The sequence below is a fragment of the Podarcis cretensis genome (genome assembly GCF_951804945.1).
Source record: "Podarcis cretensis genome assembly, chromosome: 2".
Lineage (NCBI taxonomy): Eukaryota > Metazoa > Chordata > Lepidosauria > Squamata > Lacertidae > Podarcis > Podarcis cretensis.
The window spans coordinates 64,562,051-64,577,049 of NC_137171.1; the positions used below are offsets into that span (position 1 = coordinate 64,562,051).

At 45.6% G+C, this 14,999-nt stretch overlaps 1 protein-coding gene across 2 annotated transcripts in view; it reads right to left on the bottom strand.

The window, feature by feature from the left end:
* Positions 1-14,999, bottom strand: part of GLRA1 (glycine receptor alpha 1) — a 92,813-nt gene that overhangs the window by 37,925 nt on the left and 39,889 nt on the right. For both annotated transcript variants that reach the window (XM_079968290.1, XM_079968289.1), the window contains exon 3: positions 7,086-7,153. In XM_079968290.1, coding sequence (XP_079824416.1) covers positions 7,086-7,153 — 68 coding nt within the window. The remainder of the gene's footprint in view (positions 1-7,085; positions 7,154-14,999) is intronic.

Here is a 14,999-nt window from a genome sequence, read left to right on the forward strand (position 1 = left end):
GCTCCAGTCTGTTTACCTGGTCCAAATTTTACTTCTTCCACATCTTCAAGGGCAGGTGAAAATGAGAGATGTTGTTGAGTGTCATCAGCCTGTTGATGACACAACTAAATCTCTGGACAAACTCACCCAGCAGTTTCATATAGATGTTGGAAACATAATGGCACCTTGGCCAGGGGGTGAAAGAGCCTTAGCGCAATGTGTTCTTAATCCTCCCCTCCAGCAATGGCTGGAGTCACCAAAACATAATATATATTAATCCCAGTTCCATGGGATGGTTCAGAATGACTTCCTGGTGCAACTGGACTTCTCTGTGACCCATCCCCTCTGCAGGGAGGTGGGACCAATTCGGATGGTCCGCCCCCGCCACTTAATGGATCCAAATGGTTTCCAGAGAGTGGTAGGGGATGCTTTATCCCATGTTGATGGCCTTTCAGCTGATTCCCTGGTGGCCCGCTGGAATGTGGAGTTAACCAGGGCTATTGACTGTTTGGCTCCGAAGCGCCCTCTCCGATTGCATGGAGCCCGGAGAGCCCCGTGGTTTTCCACGGATCTGAGGGCAATGAAACAATCGTTGAGACGGCTAGAGCGCCGGTGGCGGATAACTCATTCCGAATCTGATCGGACACAGGTTAGAGCTCAACGTCGAGCCTACCAAGTGGCGATAACAACGGCGAAGAAGAATTTCTTCACCGCCTCTATTGCATCTGCAGAAAACAGCAGCAGGAGACTTTTTCAGGTGGTTCACAATTTAGCGGAACCACCTGTAACATCGGGGCCCAGTACGGGCCACATGTTCTCCTGCAATGATTTTGCAAAGTTTTTTGCAGATAAAATCGCTCAGATTCGGGAAGAAGTAGACTCCACCGTGGGAGCAGGGCCAGGGCGGGAGAGTGCTAGAGTACTGTCTAGTCAAGTTGAGTGGGATCAATTCCAATCTGTTACCTCCGAGGATGTGGACAGGCTGCTTAGACGAGTGAAACCAACCACCTGTATCCTGGATCCTTGCCCATCCTGGCTTATAAAAGCTAGCCGGGAAGGACTGGGCGATGGGCTTCGTGGGGTGGTGAATGCTTCCCTCCGTGAGGGAGCCTTCCCAGACCCGCTGAAAGAGGCAGTTATTAAACCGCTTCTTAAAAAACCATCTTTAGATGCGGCCACAATGGCCAACTATCGCCCAGTCTCAAATCTTCCATTCTTGGGCAAGGTGATAGAGCGAGCGGTTGCCGAACAACTCCAGGCACGCCTGGAAGAAGCGGACCATTTGGATCCCTTCCGGTCGGGATTCAGGCCTCATCATGGGACTGAAACTGCCTTGGTCGCACTGGTTGATGATCTCCGGCAGGCTAGGGACAGAGGTGAGAGCTGTTTCCTAGTTCTGCTGGATCTCTCAGCGGCGTTTGATACCATCGACCATAACATCCTTCTGGACCGTCTTGAGGGGCTGGGAGCTGGGGGCACTGTCCTACAGTGGTTCCGCTCCTTCCTCCTGGGCCGTGTTCAGAAAGTGGTGGTGGGGGATGAGTGTTCAGACCCCTGGGCTCTCATTTGTGGGGTGCCTCAGGGTTCTGTCCTCTCCCCCATGCTTTTCAACATCTACATGCAGCCGCTGGGAGAGATCATCAGGAGGTTTGGGCTGGGTGTTCATCAGTATGCAGATGATACCCAGCTCTACCTCTCTTTTAAATCAGAACCAGTGAGGGCAGTGAAGGTCCTGTGTGAGTGTCTGGAGGCGGTTGGAGGATGGATGGCGGCTAACAGATTGAGGTTGAATCCTGACAAGACAGAAGTACTGTTTCTGGGGGACAGGAGGCGGGCAGGTGTGGAGGATTCCCTGGTCCTGAATGGGGTAACTGTGCCCCTGAAGGACCAGGTGCGCAGCCTGGGAGTCATTTTGGACTCACAGCTGTCCATGGAGGCACAGGTCAAATCTGTGTCCAGGGCAGCTGTTTACCAGCTCCATCTGGTACGTAGGCTGAGACCCTATCTGCCAGCGGACTGTCTCGCCAGAGTGGTGCATGCTCTGGTTATCTCCCGCTTGGACTACTGCAATGCACTCTACGTGGGGCTACCTTTGAAGGTGACTCGGAAACTACAACTAATCCAGAATGCGGCAGCTAGACTGGTGACTGGGAGCGGCCGCCGAGACCATATAACACCGGTCTTGAAAGACCTACATTGGCTCCCAGTATGTTTCCGAGCACAATTCAAAGTGTTGGTGCTGACCTTTAAAGCCCTAAACGGCCTCGGTCCAGTATACCTGAAGGAGCGTCTCCACCCCCATCAGTCTGCCCGGACGCTGAGGTCCAGCGCCGAGGGCCTTCTGGCGGTTCCCTCATTGCGAGAAGCAAAGCTACAGGGAACCAGGCAGAGGGCCTTCTCGGTAGTGGCGCCCACCCTGTGGAACGCCCTTCCAGCAGATGTCAAAGCGATAAACAACTACCTGACATTCAGAAGACATCTTAAGGCAGCCCTGTTCAGGGAAGTTTTTAACGTGTGATTTTACTGTATTTTTGGTTTTTATGGAAGCCGCCCAGAGTGGCTGGGAAGGCCCAGCCAGATGGGCGGGATATAAATAATAAATTATTATTATTATTATTATTATTATTATTATTATTATTATTATAGCAAATTGCACTGAAGATCACTGAGAGTTCTAGGTTTAAAAGGTTGCGCTCCCCCTGTCAATTTCCCAAGGTAGGTCTTCCGCCCTTGTTTCACTCTCATATCCAGGCTAGAAGCAGGATTGATGATCCAGACAATTGGTTTCCTTCAGGAATACCTGGAGCTGAGATGTCATTACATGCTCCATTACCTTGCCCAGGAATGGTGAATTGGAGACTGGAAATAGTTTTTTAGGTTGGGACGATCCAGTGGAGGTTTTTTAAAAGAGAGGTCTCACAACAGCTTCCTCCATAACCTCCCTCAAGGAAGCATTTAGAACCTCAGCCACTCACAATGCCAGTTCTCCCTCTTCAATCAGTTGAGAAGGGCAAGAGACAGGAGTACAAATGGCCAGTTTCACCTCTCCAAAAAAAAAATCCAGTCCACATCCTTAGGCTACCCAAACTGTTTAGTACAGGACAAGAGGAAACCATTGGCATGCTCAGAATTCCCACTCTGTTTGTGATGTCCAAGTCATAAGGGATGGGAGTGCAAAGTAATCCTGTTTTGGTTCTGCTTTATTTATTTCCTGTACGTATAATAATACTGACAGGTTTAAATATTTTATTCTGCCTTAAAAAAAAAAAATCAAAGCAACTTACAAAATTGAAGACATTGCAAAAGAAATTAAAAAGGGGGGGAAATCAAGCAAAACTATGTGCGTGTGAATTTCCACTCATACAGAGGGAATTGATCTTCCTTTTCTCCTTCCTGAAGTGCTCCATGTACCCCCAGAATCAGATCCATTGGGTCCCCCATCTCTCCAGAGCAGATTTTGAGGATATGCAGGGGGGAGGCAAGGAAGATAAAGTCCTGTTGCATGAGTGGAGGTCCATTCTACTTGCACATGGGCACCACTGAATGCAACCCACTGTGACAACTGTACACAACAACACTGCATTATAATCCAAATCATTGCCACATCAAAATTGAACCATACAATTGTTTTTAGAAAAGGAATGTCTTATAAGATGTTCTAAAACTAAATCACGATTGACATGGGGGGAAATGGTCACAATAAAGGTGCCGCCAATATAAAGTCCCTGTTCCATATTGACTCCTAACTTGTGACTCTTAAAGAAAGGTGATAGGCCCAAGGATATATAGGAAGATGTTCAGGGTGAGCTGTATAGGTTAAGGACATCACCACTGAACTGGGTCCAGAAGCATTTAAGAGAAACCTGGCCTCATATGTCACAATTCCCAAGTAATAATATTGCTCTTGCAGACTTCTAACATGCCTATTCTATTTTCACATCGAACATCATTCCCTCTTTTCCCCACTATGCATTGTCTGAAGAGCCTTTAACTCCTGTGCTATATTAAGCTGACCGTAACGGTTTCCTGAAAAAGTGCACCCAATGAAAAATGTTTAACAAGGTATTTAATCTCACCATGGATAGTTGTACTTAGGAAAGAACAGCTGCAACTCAGTCGTTCAGCAACATTAGCTATGCAGATAGGCAGCGGTGCCGCAGAAGGGTAGGAGCATATTGTCATTTTAGATGCCTGCGTACTAGAGTCAAAATGCATATGCATCCCTTCCAGAGATTGAACAAGAGACCTTGGAGTGGACGGAGCTCTGGTGTGTGTTTGTGAATATAGGAACAAAACAGGAATGGCGTTTTACCAGAAAAATAGAAACTGCCTCTGGTAAATACAAGACTGTTGAAACGTATCACATGTTCACATTTCCATATTCCCATAAAAAGATACGTTGTGCACCAAAGGCAGCTTCCAAACATTTTCCGAGCACAGCCAGCCACATGCAGAACTTGTGACGCTACAAAAGCACAGGCGACGGCTTCCAAAACCTCATTGTCCAGAAAAGTGGCTCAGCTGATGGAGCAACCAAAGATGGGGTGATGTGGGGGTGGGGGGAGGCACTCCTGGCTGTTCCTAGAACCTGAATGTGGAAGAACAAGGTAGGACCTCCCACTCTGAACTTGGTTGACTAAGGATGGAGAAATGACACCAATGACAAGTCTGCCTCCCTCTCCTAGGAAATGATGGTATCTGGCTATCCCTCCTTCAATGTAGATGGGTTCAGCTGCAGTGTGCTCATCCTTAATCATTCGGCTGTGGCTCCAGGACACTGGCTGAACCATTATTATAAAGTTGGAAGGGACCTTGAGGGTTATCTAGTCCAACCTTCTGCAGTGCAGGAATCACTCTCAACTAAATCTCAACTAGAACTGTTGTTATTTCCTTGAACTGGTGACAGCCGGCCAACACTGCAGAGCTTGAAGGGAATGTGTTACCTTAACTGATAGGCAGTGGGACATAAATTGGCCAAGAGCACCACATTAAGATCTTTCAGGATTATGACTTTAAGATGGGTTTGCCTTCTGTACCCAATTATTCTGCATTGCAGGGGGCTGGACTTGATGACCCTGAGGTTCCCTTCCAACTCTACAATTCTACGATTCTCCTCTGTTTCATTCATTTTCTACAGTAGCCTGCACCTTTCTTCCTAGCTGTATCTTCTCTTTTGTGAATTCCACTGAGCTGGAAACCTTCTCCTAGAAACTCCCCACTTGTGACATCTTTTTCATTACTCCCACTAATTTTTGATGAATACAGACCTGCTTCCCAGAGTTCCTGCTCATCTATTCTCCTGAGAATGCCTGCCCTTTATTGATGGCTCCTGCACTCCTTCCAGCTCCTATTATTCTCCTTTGGATTGTGCCCCAAACTGTGTTTGTGAACTCATTAGACCTTTGCATGTTGACATAATGATAGCTACTGATTTGTGTGCTGCAAAGACTGCCTCTAGTGTCTTTAAATGTCAACATTAATGTCTTATGTGTGAACTAAAATCCCCCAATACTGGCAGTTTAATGATCTTTCTAGATAAAAGCTGAAATTGTAATAACTATGTAAATTTCAGCCCAAGGGAAGCAGTATTCTCATAGTGATCCCAAAACAAAAGTGTAGGAGTCATCAGCCTCTGCTGGCTACATCTGTTTAGAAAACCAAAAGCTAAGAATTTTAGTTTTCCACATGAAACTCAAAAATGACATGAAAATACAATCGCAGTTCAATTTGGAAGTGACTGGTTTCATGTTTTTGTATACTGAAAAGCTAATATGCTGCAACTGCTTTTCTGTCTGTCACCAGGAATGACTGGCAACCTGCATTCCTTAATGAAAAATGGTGCATTTCAATTAAATACCATTATTAAAACTGGAAACTATATTTCAAGAATTACAGCCATCTCAGCTTCAAATGTCTGCTGATACTTTATCTTCAGCTTCCTCTCAGACATGATGAGAAGTGAGAGCACTTTGTGACTTGGAAATCAAGAATGATGTGGTGCATATAGTAATGGGAGACTCTTTTCCATTTTGGTTTCTCTCAGTTTCTCATCTTTCCAATCTTTAGATGTGATCTTCTGCTACTGTACACATGACTTTATGCCATTTTGTACACATTTCTGCTAATCAATTCTCCCCATATGATGCATTTTTGTGTGTTATTTGCATGAACATATGCATTTTTAGACACATTTTATCCCACTAGATGCATTTTTGTACACCTCATTTGTTTGGAGAACTGAATTGCAAAATTCATAGGAAGTGTGAATTTCACAGAATGACTGTGTTTTAGTTCCTATATTGCTTCAGATTGCTTCAGTGTGAATTGGGCAGGCTCAACTTTAAATGCAAACTAATTCAAATTTCTCTCCCCCACTCCCTCCAGTACTTGCCACCTCAGTGTGGACAGCATTCCCAGCTTGCACCACTCATGGTGATCACATGAGCAAGTGTGTCTTTCTACCAAACTAATACGATAAGTAAAGGATGCAAATAACATATTTGTATTTCATCACTCTCCCTTGCAGAACAAAGGGTGCTTTACAATAAGAAACAATCTAATCATGATTTTAGAACTGCCCTCAACACAGCAACTGGTCAACATGGTAGGAGGGTCGGTGTTTTTACATCTCCCAAAGCCTGGATGAATTTAAAATACTGTTTAAATTGCACCTAAATGCATCCAAAGGGTTGAATATATTTTGAAACCTGTAGCACCCTTTGGAACTCTTGAGCTTTCTGGTTTTTTTGTCTGGTTAGCAAAGCAGATTACATTGCCGTTAGCCAGGTTTGTTGTTGTAGTTTTCCCCAAACGCTGCTCTGGGAAGTAGCACAGCTTCCAAAGAAGCCCAGGTGCCCGTTTCATTTGCAGCTTCTGTGTGGAGAGATTCTGCTCCTAACACAAAACCCTGACCCATCCTGTCAGCAGTGATACAGTGAGCTTGCTATCCATTGCTGACAAGGAAGGAAAAGGGGGAAACATGGGAACAGAGAGATAAACACTTATCTTTTCTAGCGCGTGAAATGCAAATAACACATGCTGCTTATAGTACCTGTCTCATGATCTGGATATGGTATGCATAGGTTCCATATTTTGTTTTTACTCACCATAGTGGTTTCTGCAATAGATCCAAAGCTGTTGATGAAAATATTGCAGCTGACATTCACTGGAGGGCCTGCAAAACAAGTGAAGGTTGATCAGACGTTCTGTGTGCCACCTAGCAAAAGTAGACCCTGCATTCAGCAGGGGCTTGCACCACCTGAGCCTCAAGGTCTCTTCCCACTCGGATTTGATGATGCTACATGGGGGCCTTCAGATTGCCACAGTTTTGGAGGGAGAGATTCAAGCACATACTGACGCTTTCGGTTTGTGCACTTAAAACAAATTACAGTAGAACCTCTACTTACGACCGCCTCTACTTAGGCCCGATCCAAGTCATGACCACGGCAAACCTGGAAGTAAATACTGGGTTTGCCACAATTCACGCACACGCAGAAGCAGCTGCCACCGTCTGCACATGCACACAATGGTGCTTCTACCAGAGACCCGTTTTGCCTAAAGGACGGGCCGCCAGAATGGATTATGGTGGTAAGTAGAGGTTCCACTGTAATGGGTTTTATTCCCCCAGAGCAATAAATTCACTTCAAAATAAAAAGAATTGGCCATTTTGCGGTTTGAAAAGTGAGGGGGAAATGCATTGAAAAGTGTGATAGGAATGGATGAATAAGAAGTTGTATGAACACCCTGAAAGCAGATTGTGATGAATGTTTGTTGATGTAGCACCTCCCCACAAACAAATCAGAATGAATGCTCAATGAAAACCAGATATAATCTAACCTCTATATAAGCTTTGTGCAAGCAAATCAGGGTGAACGTTCAATAAAGAAGTTGTCTGGCACAAACCTATATTGATGTGATGTCTGTCAATCTGTTTTTGACATGGGATATTGTGCTAAGGGTTGCTGTTTTGTAATATGTTCTTAATATTTAAAAAAGGACAAAAAAACCCATAATGGCCAAACTTTTGCTTGTTCTTAAGAACATAAGGAGAGCTGTGATGGATGAGATCAAAGGCCCATCCTGTCCTGCATCCTGTTTTCCCAGTGGTCAGCCAGGTGCCTAAGGGGGGGGGACTGCAAGCAGGACCTGAATAGCACTTGTGACTTCCACCAACTCATATTTGTTGTTTGCATTGTGCACAAAGCTTGCACATGTAGTAATTGTCCACATCTAAGCTTCCCATCCATGTATTTAGTCTACATAGTTAGAGCAGAGGGCTTTTATGCTTGCCTCTGGAAGGTAGGCAAGAATTATATAACCTAAGGACCCATCTGATGCTGTGGCCACTGTTTTCTGGTCAATTACAGTGTGTGTAACTCAATGGACTTTAAGGCTTGGATCAATCCAAGTGTTCAGAAAGGGAGTTGCTTTGTGCCCTATCTTCCTTTTACGCCATTCACTTTTTCAGAATCAGCCTTATTAGATAACAGGAAGGGACATGGTGTAAACTGAGCACGGAGTTACATCACCTAAAGACCTTTAGCTCATTGCATCTAGATGATAAAAGTCTGAGAAATCACTTCGGACAAAAAGGACAGAAAGCTTAGCATGCCCTTCCCAATCAGGGAGTGACAAAGGGCACCCAGGCCAGGGGAGCAGCGAGGACTCCAACCAGAGTGAAGATTAGAGGCAGAGGCCTGACTATCTAGCAGTGCATGCCAAAAGGATCTGAAATGTGCCACTCAGAGCTTTGCTCCATTTCACCTTTGTTTTAATACCTGTTATTACTTACAGTTCTACCTTGGAAAGATTACAGGATTAAGCAGGCCAGCCACCCTCTTCCAAATATAAATAAATCTTTTGTGAATAGCAGCAGCAGACTGCAAAATTCAGTGAGGATAATGTATCAATCTATATTCAGGGCTAGGCTCTGGATGACTGCACATGAAGGGGAAAAGGGCGAGGAGAGCTCTATCCCGCTTCAAAGGTCTTGCTGGGAAACAGCTGTAACTGGCAGTCTAGACACACTGAATTCCTCCAGGATTCCCTTATGGAAGCAAAGGTCTGGCTCACACATGCATGCCAGTAAAGTGATTTTCCTACATTTGATTGCTGTACCCTTGAACTTTCAGCGTTCCACACATGATTACTGCAGGAGCGTGCCAGGCTGCTGACAGGCTTACAAAGGACCTGGTGCTAGGTGAGCATTAATCTGGGAGCAGGTTTCACTACAGTAAATGAGCCTTATGTTCAAACCAACACCACCCCAGACTCCCTCAGGGCCTGTGTCTTTAATCACATTGTTTGCTTGTGTGCAGGGGTGGAGGAAGGGGTGTGTGGTGGAGGCGGGCTGCCCTGGGTGTCACCACTGAGGGGGGTGACAAAATGCCAGGTGGCACTCACCACCGAGCCTGCAGCGCACCTGAGCCAAGTGTCTCTCCTGGGAGTAACATGATGACTTCGGCGCCCGCAGGCTTCACGTTGCCCCAAACTGTCCGCCCTCTGCCTTCCCCTCAGCTGTAGGGTGGGTGAGTGAGAGGAGGCAGGCAGACTCCTTGGAGGCACTGTGGAGTGTCCTGTCCTGTCATGTCCCGGCACAGGGCATGCGTGCTGCCCCAGGCACCCAATTGGCTTGCTCTGCTGCTGCTTGTGTGTGCAGGCTTTGTTTTCTATAAATTGCCAGGGTGAGCTCCCCGAGTCCTGGTATGTTTGTGTGGGGAGAGTAGTAAAGCTTCCATCTTTTCCTCCCTGCTGTGGTGCTGATCTGGACTGGCCCCTGTTTGCCTGCAATTTGCACTGAAGCAAATGGGAGTTTTTATTTCAATGCAAATTGTCAGTGTGGAGAACCCAATCTGGATTGGCACACAGTGGATAGTAAATGAATAAAACTTCCTGACCACCCTCACCCTCCCGTGTAAAGGTCCTGATCTGGCTCAGCGATGCAGCTCTTGGAATTTTTCGAAGAAAAAGCTTGCGGTCAAAGGCAGACTACATGCTTAAAGTCATACATAAAACAGGAAGCTGTATGATAATGTAGCAATCTCTCTATACAGATATAAAAAGGGTCTGTGGACCCTGATTGAGAGGAATAGAGACCACTGTTGCACACTCGTGTAAAAGCATGCTCACCTCTGTGTACAGATAACACAGATAGCAGCTGCCATTATTGCATGAAGGTGTGTACGATTGCAAACTGCTATGTACAATAGTACATTCTGAAACATGACCCCTGTGCATTTCAAATACAGCCTGGCAGGGGCTCTCCAGGGTTTGAGATAGGAAGCCTATCGCAGTTCTACCTGAAACTGAAGATTGAACCTGGGACCTTTTGCATTCAAAGCAGATGCTCTACCACTGAGCCATGACCCTTCTTTATCTTTTCTCATTCTTGTCTCACTGCAAGACAATGTGACATTTAAAACCTAAGTACTCACATATATTAACATATGCTGATGAGCTGGTACCACTTCCTCCTTTGGGGAGAGCTGGCAGTATTATAGCCTTCATTTTAGCTGCAGGCTGGAAGGCCTCAAGGTTTAGTGTATCTGAAGCCTTTCTTTAAAAGTGCCCGACATTTGCCAGATGTGAACGGAGAACTAATGTCTTTCCCAGCTTTTGTCTGGCAGTTCATATGCAGCAAATAAACTTCACCATGCTCCAGTGCTTTCACTACGGGTGGCTGTATTGAAAGCTATGGCCCCTGGCCACCTGGAGGCTGCATCAATTATGGTAAAGGATGTTTTCCTTGTCCTTCCCCAAAAAGCTGATATATGCCAGGGATATGCAACCTAAGGCCCGTGGGCCGGATGCGGCCCAGTCACCTTCTCAGTCTGGCCCATGGACGGTCTGGGAATCAGCGTGTTTTTACATGAGTAGAATGTACCCTTTTATTTAAAATGCATCTCTGGGTTATTTGTGGGGCATAGGAATTCGTTCATTCCCCCCCCCCCCAAAAAAAAAATGTAGTCCGGCCCACCACATGGTCTGAGGGACGGTGGAATGGCCCACGGCTGAAAAAGGTTGGTGACCCCTGTTCTATGCTATGGATTCCGGGTTTCCAGGTTGAACTTTCAGCTGAGTTTTAAAGGGGAGGTTTCTTAAGTAACCCCTGATCTGAAAGTCCTTGCTTGAATTAGGTACTCTCTGTAATAGGCCAGGAATCATGCCATAACTCTGTTCTTTTTTTAAAAAAGCTACCAGTTTAAGATCATAAGGCTTGTGTCTGCTTACTACTTACCTTCCATGGACCCACATGGAATGTCCCTTAGTTTTTAAAGACCCAACCCTTGATTTCCTGAAGGAGCATCTCCACCCCCATCACTCTGCCCGGACACTGAGGTCCAGCTCCGAGGGACTTCTGGCGATTCCCTCACTGTGAGAAGCCAAGTTACAGGGAACCAGGCAGAGGGCCTTCTCGGTAGTGGCACCCACCCTGTGGAACGCCCTCCCACCAGATGTCAAAGAGAACAACAGCTACCAGACTTTTAGAAGACATCTGAAGGCAGCCTTGTTTAGGGAAGCTTTTAATGTTTGATGGACTACTGTATTTTAATATTTTGTTGGAAGCCGCCCAGAGTGGCTGGGGAAACCCAGCCAGATGGGCGCGGTATAAATAATAATAATAATAATAATAATAATAATAATAATAATAACAACAACAACAACAAACACTGGCATTTTCTCCCTGTTTCTGTTTTTTATTGGAATTCTCTGACATCCCTATTCATGAGTATCTTCCCATGCAGAATATAGTACAGTTGTACTTTGGAAGCCGAATGGAATCCATTCCGGAAGTCTATTTGACTTCCAAAACATTCGACTTCCACGGCGCGGCTTCTGATTGGCTGCAGGAGCTTCCTGCAGCCAATCGGAAGCCCCGGAAGCTGTGCCGGACGTTCAGCTTCCAAAAGAACATTTGCAAACTGGAACACTCACTTCCGGGTTTGCGGCGTTCGGGAGCCAAAACGTTTGAGTGCCAGGGCGTTCAGCTTCCAAGGTATGACTGTACTTGGTAGGTGGGGACAAAGATTGTATCCTTGTCACATGGGGGGGGGTTTCCTATCCAATTCTGCTTTGCTGTGTGTGCATGGCAAGATGGAGAAGGGGATTTGGAGGTAGATGAGTTCATGATGATCTTAGGTCTATGCAACAAACAGTGATTTTTATTTGTTTATGTGCACTGTCAGCGGCTCCCCATCATGTCAACTGGCCTCTGATCCACAGTGTCCTCTCCATGCTGAATATGTGCCAGCCTGTTAAAAACTGCATGTGGGGATTGATCCCATACATTTCAATGGTTTGCAGATTGGAAGTGCTCTGTCTATGCTACCACAGGGTTTTGTTGAGCATGGTTTGGGAAGACAGAAACTGGGTTTGGAGGCTGGTCTGTTTCTGGTCAGTGTCAATTTCACATGCATTTCTTAAGATGCTTCCATCCTGTTTCCACATTAATAGTGATTTAACAACAACACTCTGTAGGAACATTTGCATTCGAAGAAATACATAAATAGTATTTATTATAAAACACATATTTAAATATATATTTTATCTCAATGTACACATTTCTGAACACATTTTATCCAAAAAAGGACTATACTGTAAGATTCAGAGGCATGCAAAATCTGATTAGATTCAGAGCTGTGTACAAGGTCGGTTCACTTAAAAAATGCAGACCAAACAAAATTCTCCTCCATCCTGAAACTACTTCTCCCTAGCCTAACTCATCTGAAACAGTTGTTGTGAGGATACAGTCGGATGTATGTAGCCACTCAGGTAGTCTGGATTACCAATGTGACATAAATTAGCCATATTGTTCAAGTTCTCACCATCTCTATTTTCTGCATGTGCTCAGGAAGAAAACTTAAGAAATGGACACTTCCAGGCTATTGCTATTTTTGGGTGGGGTTCAGTCATGTCCTGGCAAATGCAGGTTGCACAATTATAGTCAATGAGGTGGCCTTGCACAACAATACTGCTTTCCCAAAGATCAGAATTTTTATGGTAAGGAATATAATGGGAAGATGTGCTGGAGAGTGTTGGGTAACACTTGCCATGACACAACACCATCTAACCTCCCTGTAAACAAATTGGAACGAATGCTCATTAAATAGCCAGTGTCCTCTAATCTCCCTGTGAACAAGAATTAATGCTCAATAAACACATCATTTGAAGCGCCCACTGTGGGCTTCACCCACAAAAAGGAGTTTTTCTCCTCCCCCTTGCTTTTAATTTTAACTATCATGAATAAAGAAAGAAACTGATTCTGGGCGGCCATGGTATTATTTTCATTTAAATCTAAACCATTAAAACGCCTCTGTGACTTATTGCTGGCTCATTTAAATGATGTGCTCAGAAAGCTACAAGCTCAAGTTCTGCAAAGCTGCTGCTGTGACTTTCATATAAATTGGATACTGATTTATGTGTGACAGACGAAGCCAGCGAACTGCCCCCATGGGGGGAAGGTGCAGTTCATTGAAATAAATCTGAAATTAAATTATCTTGCATAAAATTACAATACAACTGCCTTCAGCAGAAGGGTAATGTATATATTTCATTAAATATTAAAGTTTAATTTCTTTTGTGTATACGTGTGTGCTGGAGTGGGAAGACCTTCCTGCGGTGCATTCCTTTTAACCCTCTGTTGGTTTTCTCCCAGTATCTGAAGCCTTCTTTTTTAGCTGGGTAGCCAGACATATTTGTGTCATAATGGCAGAAGTGGGGAACCTTTTACAGCCCGAGAGCTGCATTCCCTTCCCAGGAATCTTCCAGGGGTCACATGTCAGTAGTGGGTAGGGCCAGAGAAAAGGTGGGTGGAGCCAGAGGCAGACTTCCAAGATTTATTCCAGCCCACCAAAGACACCCGAGGAGAGTGAAAAGTGAGGCCAGCATGGCCAGTGTGGCCTGGAATGAGCCATGAGTGCCAGAGAGAAGAGAGTGAGAGAGGCGTGAAGGGTTCACAGTTGGCCCCTGGGAACAGAGGTCCCCGAACCCCTCATCTATGGCTTATAGAAGCCAAATGGCAAATTTAAAATTGCCTTTTGTATGGCAAGGGTTGTATGCAGAGTAGGCTGACTGAAATGAATGGGCATGGCCCACTTAGGTCCTTTAATGGGTCTACTGTGAGTGGCACTTAAAGGTAAATGTAATGGGACCCCTGACCATTAGGTCCGGTTGTGACCGACTCTGGGGCTGCGGCGCTCATCTCGCTTTATTGGCCAAGGGAGCTGGCGTACAGCTTCTGGGTCATGTAGCTAGCATGACTAAGCTGCTTCTGGCAAACCAGAGCAGCGCACGGAAACATCGTTTACCTTCCTGCTGGAGTGGTATCTTTTTATCTACTTGCACTTTGGCGTGTTTTCGAACTGCTAGGTTGGCAGGAGCAGGGACCGAGCAACAGGAGCTCACCCCATGGCGGGGATTCGAACCGCCGACCTTCTGATTGGCAAGTCCTAGGCTCTGTGGTTTAACCCACGGCACTTAACTGGATGCAAACCCATGAGTTAAAACCCCCAGCCTTGGGCCAGACTCTCAACCTCAGCCTCGCATCGGTAAAACACCTCATATTCAGGTGTCATGTGGTAGCAACTTCAACTGTGCCACATGCCACCTGGAACTGTACGGCGAAGTGCTCATCCACAGCCTCTGAACCAGGAGTGGGAAACCTGTGATATTCCAGATGTTGTCAGCCTACTACTCCTTATCATGGGTAGAACTGGAGGGAGTTGTAGTCCAGCAACATCTGGAGAGTCACAGGTTCCCCACCTGCAGTTCAGAGCCTTCTTGCAGGTAATTCTAAACACACAGTTAAGTCAGGCATTATGGACCACCTAGCCACATTGCTTGAAAAGCTGCTGAAGCGAAAGGGTAACGAGACTGCACTTAATCACGTGATTGATAGCTACAGAATATTAGCTCCTCTTCTTGTGGTTGCAGGTACTGTGTGGCAAACTGTTAAGCAGCTACTGCATGGTCTTGTTTATGCATATTCACACCACTAGTTTACTGAAGAAGACTCCCAAATC